This window comes from Gambusia affinis, linkage group LG17 (genome assembly GCF_019740435.1).
Source record: "Gambusia affinis linkage group LG17, SWU_Gaff_1.0, whole genome shotgun sequence".
In the NCBI taxonomy this organism is placed as follows: Eukaryota; Metazoa; Chordata; class Actinopteri; order Cyprinodontiformes; family Poeciliidae; genus Gambusia; species Gambusia affinis.
In genome coordinates this window covers 3,619,468-3,634,535 of record NC_057884.1, presented here as the reverse complement: position 1 = coordinate 3,634,535, position 15,068 = coordinate 3,619,468, and the positions used below count along the sequence as shown (strand labels likewise).

Below are 15,068 nucleotides of genomic sequence, written 5' to 3'. Positions count from 1 at the left end.
TAAGTCATAAATAGCTTTAGATAGCATGATGACATGCTATCTCCTAATAGCATTTCATAATAACAAGATGCTTTTTGAGATAGGATAAATTAGCTGATGAGCTAATTTCAGTTTAGCATCTCATTATATTGAGAGACTACAAGGAGATAGCATCTCATTGTACTATCAAGATCTCATTATTATGAGACGCTATCTCATAATAATTATGAGCTAACTCATAATTACGAGATATAAGTTTTCCTTCTCTTCATCAGAATGGCGGAAATAGGCTTCCATGATTCTACAAGTAGTTTTTCTGCACCATAATTTTTACTTGAGTAATTTAATTTGGAAGAAACCTTACTCTTACTTGATTACAATTACTGACTGCTCTACCCGCCCTTACTTACTTCAATAAACGAAGAAAAGTTTAGCCAAAAATACACCAGATTCATATAGTTTAAATAAAAGAAACGTCTTGTTCGTACACAAACTTCATAGCTCTAACATACTATCTACTGAGCCCTATGCAGCTCACAGTAAATATTGTCAGAAGAAGCACTATGTTATATACAATACCTACTGTAAGTGTTGGTTTCAAAGGTTTACCGTCCAGACAGATAAATAACAAATATTTTGGGATAAACATTTTGTTATGTCTGTTATTTTAAACATTTTGTTATGTCTGTTATTGCAACGTCTTGTCACAAGAGGGCGCTGTTACACTACTAATATCTGCATATGCGTATGTCATTCAATCATGCTGCAATGGAGCTGATGAAGAAGGTGAGAAGTAAATATTTTTTGACTGTGTAACGTTATCCAATAATGTGTGACTTGGTAATTGATCTGAACTGGAATTTGGTAATATTGAACTTGAGGCAAGTGTTTCATGGACATTACAGAAACTGGAACATGAAAGAATAAACCATTTTAATGGAACTATGGATACTTATGTTTGGACAAAAAGAAATGCCTCATTGGAAAGTACAGGAAGTAAAAAGTGTGCTGGATTGTCCCGCTTGTACCATCATCTGCCACCTGAATACTAATGAGAACCTCTCCAATAACCAAATCAATTCAAACTACAAATATGGCAGAGTGATTTTTTTTAAAGGCGGGTCTTCGCAGCGAGTGAAAGTAAAAGTAATACCTCTACAGCAGGCTGCCGTGGAGGTATAAAGATTGCTCGCTGACGATGGTCGTACAAGAATCATTCCAGCTGGAAGATGGATCCTCATCGAATCTACTCCTCTGTCTGTGCCGTGATGGTGTGTCTTCTCGGAGCAACGCGTCTCTCCAGCGGTGGTAGGGCTAAAGTTTAACCTACTTACCTTTTTTTTTTTTTTTTAGAACAAAGGTCACTCATACAGAACGTATATATGCATATACGTTTAAATATAGTCAATTCTAAAATTAATGTTTTTATAATTTAGATTTACACTTTGTCAATGGGGTCATTAAAGGTAGTAGTGGTTTCATCTGTCCATTACCTTAATGTTGGCTTAATGTTAAGCCACCGTTACATGTTGGCTTAACATGTAATGTAAAAAAAAAAAAAAAAACGTACGTAGATGTCTAGATACTCTTCCACGTAAACTGAAAACATTTAATCTTCAATATAAAACTAGATTACAGGTTTGATATGAACTCAGGTATAGAGGAAGTTTAAAGGATGAGTTGTCAGTTTCAGGTGCAAAAAAAAAAAGTCGATGAAGATTTTTTTTTTTGTCCGGACTGGATTTTAGCGGGTCATAAAATGACTTATTTCTCATTTCAAGCGTACAACAACACATATGAACTTCTGCTGTCACACACACAAAATAAGTATGTAAAAACTCAAATGTTATGATCCGGCAGCTTGTGGAAGCACCTGCTTAAGATTGAAAGCGATTGGTTTTTGTTTGATTTTATCAGTCAGAAACCGATTTTGGTCGACTCTTTGCTGTTTCATTCATCCTACAGTCTCGCATCATTTCGATGATTTTTAGGTCTGTAGTCTTACTTCAGTCTTTGACACACTACATTTTCCCCTCAGACATTTTGTTGTAGATTTGCTGCTGTGTTTTGAGTCACTGTGCTGCCGATGGCCCAGATTGTCGGATAGCTGGCATCAAATTTCAGAATATCTTTGGTTTACTGATCGAGTAAACCACAAGTAAGCCAAAGATTTTCCAAAGATAAAAAGTATGATTTGCAAGATGTGGTAACTTTATTTATGTAGCGCCTTCAGCTAAAAGTAACTCAAAATACTTAAACAAAAATAAAGTTAGAAACAACAGACATCAGTAAAAATCACATCAGTGAAAAAAAATGTTTATTTGAACTTCAAAAAAATACTCTAAATTGTTACAGCTAATAATTCTGTTTTTAATAAGTCTGAAATCAGAATTATAGTTGAGCAAAACTAATAGAATTAGCCATAAGAAATTGGAGTAATGCCCTGTGACAGACTGGCGACCTGTCCAGGGTGACCCCGCCTCTCAAAGTACCTGGAGATTGAAACCAGCAACCCTCCCGACCCCATTAGGGACAAGGGTGAACAGAAAATGGATGGATGGATGGAAATTGGAGTAACTTATTTTTGAGTTGGTTCAAAACTCCCTGTTTTTCACTTCCTGTGAGGTGTTGTGCTGATATCTGCTTGCTTTTCCAAAGAACAACATTCTAGGATTTCCAGAGGTCCATTTTTAATAGGACTCTCATTTTTCTTTTAGAAAAATTAGGTTTTGAAGTGTTTTTGAAATTTCTCGGTCGTATTTTAAATGTTTTCCACTTATAAATGATTTTTCTCACCGAGGAATGATGGACGTGAAAACATTTAGAAGTGGTTTTCTAACCCTTCCCAGATTGTTCAGCTACAACAATTGTAGTTATTAATATCTTTCTTCTTTGTCATTGTCAAAACATTTATCTAAGCTCCAGTACTGAAACTCCTGCTTTTATAGAGGCAATCACCTTTACAGAGGGTCGATTAAACCAAACATTTGTTCTTGATAAACTCTAAATCAGTTTCACTTTGTCATAATATGTACAGATAGAAGTGAAGAAACACGCAACTTTCTTTTTGACAAAATTGTGTAAAGAGCGAAAAAAGGGGATCATTTAAATGACATCAGTGGTGAAGTAATGCTAGAAAATTTTAATCTGTGTTTTTGTTTCAGAGAACTGCAAATGTCCAGCAATTCCTCCAAAAGATTTAACTGTACGAACAGACAGATGCTTCCAGATCAACAGTGTATATCGCTACCAGTGTATTCCAGGCTATACGAGAAAACCAGGAACATCAAACCTCATCAAATGTCAGGAGAAGAACGGTGTTTTACAGTGGACTGAATCTCTATTCAAGTGCATAAGTAAGATCCTTTTATTTCTCTTTCATCTCTTTAAGAGGGACCTTTATCTTATCAGCGCCGAGAGATTTCTTTTCAAAGACGGAGATCTGAGTCGATTCTGAAAACTTTGGGTGGCAACTGAATATCTGAATCATTGTTTGTGAGAAGAAACCAAAACCAACTGAGGTGAAAAACAACAAAAACAAAATCAAGTGAGATGAAAAGCCAAAAAAACAAAACAAAATCCAAGATATTCCTGAAGCTGTAGGTCAAGACGTACAAACTAGACGTGGAAAATGAAAAAGATGAAGCAGCAAAGAAGAAGAAGAAGCCAGAAGTGAAACTTCAACTAAACCTACAGACCAGAACAGGACCATCTGTTATTTTGAGGTGGGGGAAAACAAAAACATGATTCTATGCCACAGAAATCAGACGACGCAGCAGTTTAATACATTTTGTTTATTAATCTGACAGTCCGAAACTTTGGAGGTGAGATTCTGTTTAAAGGCTCCATTGGTTTTATTGTTTCGGTTGTGTGTGGTTTCTTATTGCAGTTTTATTTATTATTTTTGGTCCTCATGTTTTATTTTGGATAATTAAAGTATCTTTAGAGAGCTTTACAAAATGTATATTTATTGATCTTTGAGAGGGAAAACTTGCACTATGATGCCATTGTGAGTGTATTACCTGGAAAAGGTCCCAAAACAACAATATTATCGTTTATTGCAATATTTACTGGGACAATTTATCGTCCATCAAAAGTTGTCATTGTGACAGGCCTAGACTGTGCAAACAGGAGTTACTGCCATGTTGTTGAGAACCAAGATGGCAGCAGATGAGGATAGAGATAGTATTTAAAGATCAACTAGACAATCTTAAAAAGCCTGACCTGCCAGTTTTCTGCAATACCGATTTTCTTTTTGTCTGAGATATTGCATCAAAGTTAGCTAAATTAGCTAAATTAGCTAAATTAGCTAAATTAGCGAGGTGTCAGTTGTTAACGTCACTGATCCATCAGTCGGTCTGCTCTCACTGTAGAGCAAAAGGTGACAGTCGGTTTTCCCAAGTTCAGTTGTCATCCTGCCTGCAATAGATAACTTCCACAGTTACAAAACACTGGAATGAAATGGATTAATCACCTCCTCTTTGTGTAGATCAGTTCTCCAGAGCCTTAATAAACTAATTATTCTGTTCAGGTGGTGCAGCAGAGGCACATCTAAACGTTGCAGGACAGCGGCCCTTAAGGACTGGAGTTTGACACTTGTGGTACATAGTGTTAATTAAATTAGGCAGCATTCACTTAAGCCACTAATACATTTACTTTTTACATTTCTTCACTATCAGATCCAACAATTGGGAATGATTTGCACGTAATCACAGAATATGTTTCACACGGAATGCTCCTTTTCAAAGTAATTGCAAATGTCTGCGTTAATGTGCATCGTGGCAATAATTTATTCCTTAAAGGTTCTTAAAATGGTGTGAGCATAAACCACTGTAATGGTTTTGTGAAATGAGATTTGTTTCAGGGTGGCATTTGTCTTGAGCTAAGATTAGATTCACCTAATCTGGATTTATTCTAAACAGAGAGGAGCAGAGAATCATTTTACTGCTGGAAAACTGTGAGCTGCTTCTAACAAAGTCTTATTTTGAAAACTCAAAAGCATCTCTTTTATATTTTAATGTTGATTAACCCTCTGTTCTCTTTTTTATGTTGTTTCAGCTGACCCAAATTATCAGCCACTGCCAGCCACCACCACAGGTAGGAAACTGCTTTTCTTTTCTTCAAGTCTGCATGATTTCTGTCTGTCGCTGTCAGTGTGCAAGCACTTTGATTTGACGCCACAAACAAGTGTACAGATTCCTAGACGGAGCCTATTTCTGTTTGCTAAGTCACTGTAAATGAAGATACTCTCATTAGTCAAGACAATTACATAATAGAAAGTATTCTGGATCCAACCACTTCAATGATGTTGAGATTAGAGGTGTTTTTTGGTGATATTTGTCTTGGGCCTTCTTAGACTAATTGTTAGCTTCATCTTCTTGAACTTCACATTGAAAATTGAAAACCTTCTAGCTGATGAACATAGTGTTCTTTCTCTTTTTTGTTTCAGATAACTCAGAATATCGGTCACACCCAACGACTAGCATGGGTAAAAAACTAATTTTCTTTTTTATGTACTAAGGAAGCAACATGACTTATTGAAGCTAGAATGAAGATTTCTATCTGATAATGTGCGATTGCTTTGCTTTGGGGACAGAGAGCTGTATCCTATTTCTGGTTGCTAAGTTACCCTGAGTGAATTAGTTACCATGGGAATTATATATTTGGAAAGTGTTCTGGATTGCCTATATAAAATACTCACAGAAAGTTAGGAATATCTGGCCTTATGTTAAAATTTCAGCATGAATCTAAAATGTAAAGTAACATTTTACAGATCAGCTTAATGTGACATTCTTTAAACTTTTTAATGTTTGTCTCTAACTGTTCAGTGTTTCACTACATTTTCCACACCTTTCAGTTTCTTCAGTACGTTATTTGTGAATCGACATAGAAATGCTTCTACTTAAATGCCCCACTATAATCGGATATTCTCATTATAGTGTGCATAAATTTTGCACCTTTTGCAACGTTTATTTAAAGCAAAAAATATAAAAAGACAAAGTAGTCACACAGTGACTAAAAATAATTATGAAACTGAACTTCTAATTAAAGCAGCTGAAGTTGCACCTGAAAGAAATGACAAGTAGGTAATCTGTGTTTTTTGTTTATGTTTGCGATGTCATGTGAACAGAAAAAGTTACATCCTACAGTCTCGCATCATTTCGATGATTTTTAGGTCTGTAGTCTTACTTCAGTCTTTGACACACTACATTTTCCCCTCAGACATTTTGTTGTAGATTTGCTGCTGTGTTTTGAGTCACTGTGCTGCCGATGGCCCAGATTGTCGGATAGATGGCATCAAATTTCAGAATATCTTTGGTTTACTGATCGAGTAAACCACAAGTAAGCCAAAGATTTTCCAAAGATAAAAAGTATGATTTGCAAGATGTGGCAACTTTATTTATGTTGCGCCTTCAGCTAAAAGTAACTCAAAATACTTAAACAAAAATAAAGTTAGAAACGACAGACATCAGTAAAAATCACATCAGTGAAAAAAAATGTTTCTTTGAACTTCAAAAAAATACTCTAAATTGTTACAGCTAATAATTCTGTTTTTAATAAGTCTGAAATCAGAATTATAGTTGAGCAAAACTAATAGAATTAGCCATAAGAAATTGGAGTAATGCCCTGTGACAGACTGGCGACCTGTCCAGGGTGACCCCGCCTCTCACCCAGAATGTACCTGGAGATTGGAACCAGCAACCCTCCCGACCCCATTAGGGACAAGGGTGAACAGAAAATGGATGGATGGATGGAAATTGGAGTAACTTATTTTTGAGTTGGTTCAAAACTCCCTGTTTTTCACTTCCTGTGAGGTGTTGTGCTGATATCTGCTGTTTGCTTTTCCAAAGAACAACATTCTAGGATTTCCAGAGGTCCATTTTTAATAGGACTCTCATTTTTCTTTTAGAAAAATTAGGTTTTGAAGTGTTTTTGAAATTTCTCTGTCGTACTTTAAATGTTTTCCACTTATAAATGATTTTTCTCACTGAGGAATGATGGACGTGAAAACATTTAGAAGTGGTTTTCTAACCCTTCCCAGATTGTTCAGCTACAACAATTGTAGTTATTAATATCTTTCTTCTTTGTCATTGTCAAAACATTTATCTAAGCTCCAGTACTGAAACTCCTGCTTTTATAGAGGCGATCACCTTTACAGAGGGTCGATTAAACCAAACATTTGTTCTTGATAAAGTCTAAATCAGTTTCACTTTGTCATAATATGTACAGATAGAAGTGAAGAAACACGTAACTTTCTTTTTGACGAAATTGTGTAAAGAGCGAAAAAGGGGATCATTAAAATGACATCAGTGGTGAAGTAATGCTAGAAAATTTTAATCTGTGTTTTTATTTCAGAGAACTGCAAATGTCCAGCAATTCCTCCGAAAGATTTAACTGTACGAACAGACGAATGCTTCCAGAACAACAGTGTATATCGCTACCAGTGTATTCCAGGCTATACGAGAAAACCAGGAACATCAAACCTCATCAAATGTCAGGAGAAGAACGGTGTTTTACAGTGGACTGAATCTCTATTCAAGTGCATAAGTAAGATCCTTTTATTTCTCTTTCATCTCTTTAAGAGGGACCTTTATCATATTAGCGCCGAGAGATTTAATTTCAAAGACGGAGATCTGAGTTGATTCTGAAAACTTTGGGTGGCAACTGAATATCTGAATCATTGTTTGTGAGAAGAAACCAAAACCAACTGAGGTGAAAAACAACAAAAACAAAATCAAGTGAGATGAAAAGCCAAAAAAACAAAACAAAATCCAAGATATTCCTGAAGCTGTAGGTCAAGACGTACAAACTAGACGTGGAAAATGAAAAAGATGAAGCAGCAAAGAAGAAGAAGAAGAAGTGAAACTTCAACTAAACCTACAGACCAGAACAGGACCATCTGTTATTTTGAGGTGGGGGAAAACAAAAACATAATTCCATGCCACAGAAATCAGACGACGCAGCAGTTTATTACATTTTGTTTATTAATCTGACAGTCCGAAACTTTGGAGGTGAGATTCTGTTTAAAGGCTCCATTGGTTTTATTGTTTCGGTTGTGTGTGGTTTCTTATTACAGTTTTATTTATTGTTTTTGGTCCTCATGTTTTATTTTGGATAACTAAAGTATCTTTATAGAGCTTTACAAAATGTATATTTATTGGTCTTTGAGAGGGCAAACTTGCACTATGATGCCATTGTCAGTGGAAAAGATCCCAAAACAACAATATTATCGTTTATTGCAATATTTACTGGGACAATTTATCGTCCATCAAAAGTTGTCATTGTGACAGGCCTAGACTGTGCAAACAGGAGTTACTGCCATGTTGTTGAGAACCAAGATGGCAGCAGATGAGGATAGAGATAGTATTTAAAGATCAACTAGACAATCTTAAAAAGCCTGACCTGCCAGTTTTCGGCAATACCGATTTTCTTTTTGTCTGAGATATTGCATCAAAGTTAGCTAAATTAGCTAAATTAGCTAAATTAGCGAGGTGTCAGTTGTTAACGTCACTGATCCATCAGTCGGTCTGCTCTCACTGTAGAGCAAAGGGTGACAGTCGGTTTTCCCAAGTTCAGTTGTCATCTTGCCTGCAATAGATAACTTCCACAGGTACAAAACACTGGAATGAAATGGATTAATCACCTCCTCTTTGTGTAGATCAGTTCTCCAGAGCCTTAATAAACTAATTATTCTGTTCAGGTGGTGCAGCAGAGGCACATCTAAACGTTGCAGGACAGCGGCCCTTAAGGACTGGAGTTTGACACTTGTGGTACATAGTGTTAATTAAATTAGGCAGCATTCACTTAAGCCACTAATACATTTACTTTTTACATTTCTTCACTATCAGATCCAACAATTGGGAATGATTTGCACGTAATCACAGAATATGTTTCACACGGAATGCTCCTTTTCAAAGTAATTGCAAATGTCTGCATTAATGTGCATCGTGGCAAAAATTTATTGCTTAAAGGTTCTTAAAATGGTGTGAGCATAAACCACTGGAATGGTTTTTTGAAATGAGATTTGTTTCAGGGTGGCATTTGTCTTGAGCTAAGATTAGATTCACCTAATCTGGATTTATTCTAAACAGAGAGGAGCAGAGAATCATTTTACTGCTGGAAATCTGTGAGCTGCTTCTAACAAAGTCTTATTTTGAAAACTCAAAACCATCTCTTTTATATTTTAATGTTGATTGGCCCTCTGTTCTCTTTGTATTTTTTGTTTCAGCTGACCCAAATTATCCGTCATCGACAGCCACCACCACAGGTAGGAAACTGCTTTTCTTTTCTTCAAGTCTGCATGATTTCTGTCTGTCGCTGTCAGTGTGCAAGCACTTTGATTTGACGCCACAAACAAGTGTACAGATTCCTAGACGGAGCCTATTTCTGTTTGCTAAGTCACTGTAAATGAAGATACTCTCATTAGTCAAGACAATTACATAATAGAAAGTATTCTGGATCCAACCACTGGTTGTTGCATGTGTACACAGTATTCAGAAAAAGCTTTGGATATTTGGCTTCTGGGTGGAATTTCAGGAAGAACCTAAAATCCACTGTAACATTTCCAGGTTGACTTAATGCAGTGGTTCACAAAGAAAAAAAAATCAACTGGGCACACACATCGTTCAACCAGACATAAACCTATACACATATTTTGTTTTCAAAATATTTCACACTTCAGGTTGCAACAAAACAAACTACAAACCATCTTTACAGTAAAACGCTTTTGTGTGTTTTTTTATTTTTTGTATGACAATTAGGTAATCTGTGTTTTTTTTTTTGTTTGTTTTTTTTACACAAATAGCAATGGATCATCATGATAAAGTGAAAATTTGTACTCTGTGTTTATCCTGCTGTCATTGGTTCTGCGGATTTCTTAAGATGATTTTCCATGACATTTGTATGACCTGATGATCTGTGAAGTTGATGGATGAAGTGTTGTGTCCAGTGTGTGATTAATGACGGTCTGATCACCAGATACTTGATGGTTGCTGTTGCTGTGACACAAGCAAGGTTCTGGTGGGACAACTATCTTTTCACTGGCCAGGTTCCTTTGGATAGATTTCCACTCTTAATAGAAGGAAAATAATTGCTTTGTTTTTGCAGCCTTTACTCAGGTTGAATTTATCCAACATCAAAAATTAGTTCAATTACCTGAATCTTAAAAGAAAAAAGTGAAACACCTAAAATGCTTTAAGAGGGCAGACACTTTTTTTACGGCACTTTTTAACACTGTCAGGTTTTTATATATTGCAAAAATATGTGGAACAAACGAGTGAAGATGTTTTTATTGAAAATAACTCAAAGAATAAATAAGCAAAAGGCTGATGACAGAAATAATTCTAGCAGATAAATAGATAGTTCTGCAAAAAGCATAACAGCTGATGCTATCTTCTTTTCCTGTTTGCAGGACCTTCCTCCACCCTCCAGAGCGTCAGAACCTCCACCTCTGATCCTGCAGCTTCTCCCAACACGGAGCCAAGCGCTCTGGGTAAGAATGAAGTCCAAAAGAAAAAGAAAGAAAATCATTTGAAGCCTGAGTGTGGCAGGTCTGTGGGAAACTTTGCTTCTCTAAAAAGCTGAGTTTCAGTTAATTTTTCAGATGTTTCTAAATGGAATATCTCTGCGATTTCATCATTAGCTGCGAGGAAGAGAGAAAGAAAGTGGGCGTCCAAGCAGAGATTAAAGCTTACAGCTAAACAGTGTGTACCTTTTGCAACGTTTCTTTAAAACAAAAAGAAAGAAATAAAAGACAGAAGTAGTCACACAGTGACAAACATTAATTATGAAAGTTTGTGTATTTGAGATAAATTGGTTCACGAATTTAAGTCTTGCACTTCTCTGTTGCTAAGGCAAATTGGGAAGTGTTTAGGTAAATAAAATGGTTGCTTGGTTGCATTACATATATATTGTGTTGAATCACTGGATATATTTAGCCATCTATTTATAGCACACGTGTTGCTGCAAAAGATAAAATGTGATCTACAGCGAGTTTAGGAAGGGGGTTTTGTAAAGTCGACTCTCTTCATAACATGTCTTGCCAGAAAACAACCACAAAGAATTGGTCACAACTGAGACGCAAATGAAACCCAAAATTCAAAGATTGTAACATAATTCTACGTATGTATGTAAATCTACTGGTGATTCCTGGTGGTGCAACTTTCAACAACCCTCTTTTTGTCAGCCGGACATAAGAAGGTTCTCTGGACATTCCTCTTGGCACAATCACGCAGTGTCGTCCAGAGTCCGCTTTAATGCTTCCTTCTGTTCAGCTCATATTGAAGGTTTTCTGTCACATTAATGTCTGAGGAAGGAGAATGAGAGCCATGGAAGGAGGTCAATTTTGTGTCTGTTCATGTTTTTGATCAATAACCTGACCCGACGGGCCCAGTGACGAGCTCCAGGTTGAACCTCAACAGGTCCGTCACGCCACGCATTCCAACATGGGAGTTTTAGAAAAGACAGCAGGCCCACAGCGACACGGAGCTCTTGCTGTGATAAATAATATGCATTAGGTGTTCTTCCACATGCTTGGTTTTTGTTTTAAATCAAACCCGCGTGGAGAGTTTGTTGTTCAAACGTTCTCTCGTCACGCCGCTTCAGCAGTTCTGGCCAATCCTCGCCACAAATGCTGACCTTTTTCAGAACTTGTTTTAAGTTTGTCTGAACATGAGAAAACAGAGGGAATTTTGCGGGACACAGAGTCAAGCTGTGTCCTGGAAGTATGTAAGTCACTTTTGATACACTCCTGATCTGAACAGTGTATGTATACTGGGATTGAGGATGTGAAATTCACAACGTTCTGCTCCGTTGGGTACAGGCTCGCTGCTTCTGCAGTGAGGTAGCGGATATCGTTTCCCTTTAATTTATTTGCTTTTTGTCAAATTTAAACTCTTTACTGCAGGAATTTCTTCACAATTATATTAGAAAACGCTGTAAAACGCGTTGAAAATTCAGTAGAGATTGTTCACTTGAAAATAACACAGACATGAAACACATACTGAGGTAGTTAACATTCTAAATAGCAAAAATATGGCATCACCTGACCAAAAGGTAGCAGCAAAGAGCCAGTTTTTATCACCTTTCGTATGAATAGAATATGGATAAATAATCATTACTAATATACATACATCAACTGACAATAATCTACAAACAACGATGGTCAACTTACCATCCGGAACTGAATGTTTATCACACCATCAGTTTCACTTCCAGTTTCAGGCATCCAGCATGCCGAGTTGAGTAAAGCATAAGTATTTGGTTGTGATGCAGAATTTTTCCAACATGTCCAAAAAAAGTCTTGGTTTGTATTTAAATGATATACTGCATGTTACAGTGTTAGGTACTCATTAAGGTGATCCTGGAACTCTCTATTTTTCTGCAGCATCAAATCTTAGTTTGCCATTGAAATGAAAGGCGGGTTCACAACAGTGTCTTCTGACCAAAATACACCGAAGGCGCCAATAAATCGAGTGCGATCTGTAAAAATCGGCACAAAACGACAATGTAATCTTTGAGTCCACACTTTTTGAACTGTGCTGCAGAATCCATTCCACTGTAGTAATTAGCAGATTTGTAATTTTGCTGGATAATGTCTCATAGGAAGGGATTGACGCTAGACAAATCATTTCAGCTGACTGTGTTTTTATTTCCCCATTAGGAGGAGAACGCATGACCGTTTGCATCAGTTTAATCGGAGTGATTCTATTCTTCATCGTGTGCGGCGTCATCTTCTTCCTATATCGACAGTAAGTTGGTCAACAGAGCTTTCTTATCCTTCTCCGATATCAAAGTTTTAATGCTTGCACTGACAAAAAAAAAATGCCTTTCTGTTCTTATATCTAAGGAGAAACAAGCCGATTCCTCCAAGAGATCTGGAGGAACTGGAAGCTATGAAATGCTGACGGTGATGTAGAACGTCAGTCAGAGGAAGCACAAGGTTGAAGGAAGTAACGATGAATAACCTGTACTTCCTATATATGTACCCACTGTGATGCCATCATCTGGTTTCAGTAATGTGGTTTTGAAGCCTAGTTTGAAATTTGCCATATTGTTTTGTTCGTTTATTTTCTTAAGACCAACTTGAACAAAATGACTGTTTTGGATCAATTTCATGTATTTTTCATGTGTATTACAATGTTTTCATCGATTAATCTGCAGTTACAGTGTGCATTAAATTAGATTTCAGTACAAACACAGGCAGCTACCCCTTCAGCATTATGCTGCCATCGCCATTTTTTTTTTATTGTTTTTTGTTTTTGTTTTTTTTTAACCTTGAGCAAATAGAAAAACATTCACCAGGGTCTGGCTTATGTCCTCCAAACACATCAATAGGTTAAAGTTAACATGGAAAAATACAGAAGACGACAACAGCCATTTTGTAAAACTTTTTTTTTTCTTGCATTCTTTTTGACTTGTGTGTTTTACTGTGGATGGATGAATGGAATTAAAAAAAATGTTTTAAATTACTTATCCATTAAAAAGCAAGCTCGTTTTTCATGAATGTAACTTTGCCTTAAAGATTTTAAGTGTGCATTCTGTGTAGGAAGTTGACAGTTCTTGTGCGCCCCCTGCTGGTTGGGAGCAGCCATTCTGTTTATGTCTTGTGTGTTTTATGTGCCCAAAACAAGGTGCTACGTCAATTTTTTTTAAATCTTATTTGATACTGTTTTGATTTCTAGGTTTGTTATTAACCTAAATTCTCGTAGCTGAGTAAAATAAATTGAGAAATGTTAGGAAGGCAGCAGCATGTACTCCTCTGTTAGCACATGAAGTAACTGGGATCTTCTGTTTAGATTATGCAGATTGTTGCTCGTTTTAGAATTTGACCTTTATATTCCAGATTAAATGAAGTGAATAAATTGAATACAAATATAACATTTTATTTAATTGAGTCATTCGTTGTTATTGTGTGTTTATTTCAAACAGCTAACAGCTAGCTAGTCAGAGATGCTTGCTGTTTTATGTTTAAACCAGTCAACAACTAACTCACAGTTATGCACCTGTTTGTCACCTAAAATCTCAAATAAAACAATTCGCAGTCTGTGGTTTTAACATGTCTGAATGTTAAAAAGCTCACGGGTAACAAATAGTTTTTCAGCAGAGGATGGTACCAGCCTTCTTGGTCATCAGCACAATACTGAAATGTAATCATACCTTGTTATTTAACTCAATGGAAGTGGCAGTAAGTAGCCAAAAATCAAGTAATTTAAGACACCCGACTAACTCAACAGCTCAGCAAGTAAAAAAAAAAAAAAAAAGGATAAAAAATAAAAAGGGAAGACTCTGAAGCCATCTCTAAGAATCACTTGTATAAACAGACTGTAAAACACAAACCGATCCATTTGTGTTACGACCAGACCCGATTAGAAAGCACAGCAAGGAAATGAGCTCACTTCCTTAGACGGTCTGATGTGTGACGTCGCTGTGGTCGGACCACACTCAGCAGTGTTCATGCAGACGATGAGGCACGAGACAGAGCTTCAAAGCGGAGAAGAGATGCATACATCTCACAGTCATTTGTGTTTAGTTAGAGAAAGGCTCCACATAAATCCAGGTGTAGTGGAACGACTGGCTGTTTCCAGAGACGAGCTTTTTTTCCAACCCCGTGGTGAACGTCGGCTCTAAATCAGCATCTGAAGGAATTTAAAAAGCAGCAGCAGACACCTTCTGTAAATGAACCATGTATTCAGTAACTGAGTAATCTGTTCTTTTAAAGTGATGAAAGTCAGACGGCTGTGACATCAGAGGTTTACAATGGATGAAAGTTTTTCATATTTTCTTTCAGTCCATCAAAAATGGAGACGTGAGACAAAATCAGTAATATTTCAGTCGGATGTTGTCAGTAATAGGGTTGTAAAAGCTTTTCCTGCATTAGCCATAAAATCTTTTTTTTTTAGCTGAAGCATCGTTTCATTTTGGTTCCTGTTGGTGTGAAATTCTAGTTTCCCTTCCTCTGATCCTTCTAACACCTACATTGTAATTATGTTTTTACTTAGAAATCAGAACTACTAACTTCTGTGTCTGGGGAAAAAAGAAAAAATCAACTAGAACCTTCCCTGATGTCCAACATGGCTATAATAAATGTA

General features: G+C 36.6%; 1 protein-coding gene across 4 annotated transcripts; it reads left to right on the top strand.

Annotated features, from left to right (window-relative positions):
* The first annotated feature begins 1,126 nt into the window (after nt 1-1,126).
* LOC122819728 lies at nt 1,127-13,873 on the top strand. Of its 4 annotated transcripts, none has more exons than XM_044096694.1 (9): nt 1,127-1,287; nt 3,144-3,335; nt 5,038-5,076; nt 5,429-5,467; nt 7,336-7,527; nt 9,209-9,247; nt 10,391-10,471; nt 12,641-12,728; nt 12,827-13,873. In XM_044096694.1, exons 1-9 carry the CDS (start codon nt 1,209-1,211, stop codon nt 12,882-12,884), a joined length of 807 nt encoding a protein of 268 aa, XP_043952629.1. In that variant the 5' UTR covers nt 1,127-1,208; the 3' UTR covers nt 12,885-13,873. The 4 variants fall into 4 exon arrangements, with proteins under 4 accessions (XP_043952629.1, XP_043952630.1, XP_043952632.1 ...); XM_044096696.1 differs by lacking the exons at nt 1,127-1,287; nt 3,144-3,335 and adding exons at nt 4,309-4,726; nt 4,902-4,936; XM_044096695.1 differs by lacking the exon at nt 5,429-5,467 and having other exon boundaries at nt 1,141-1,287.
* The last annotated feature ends 1,195 nt before the right edge of the window (nt 13,874-15,068 follow it).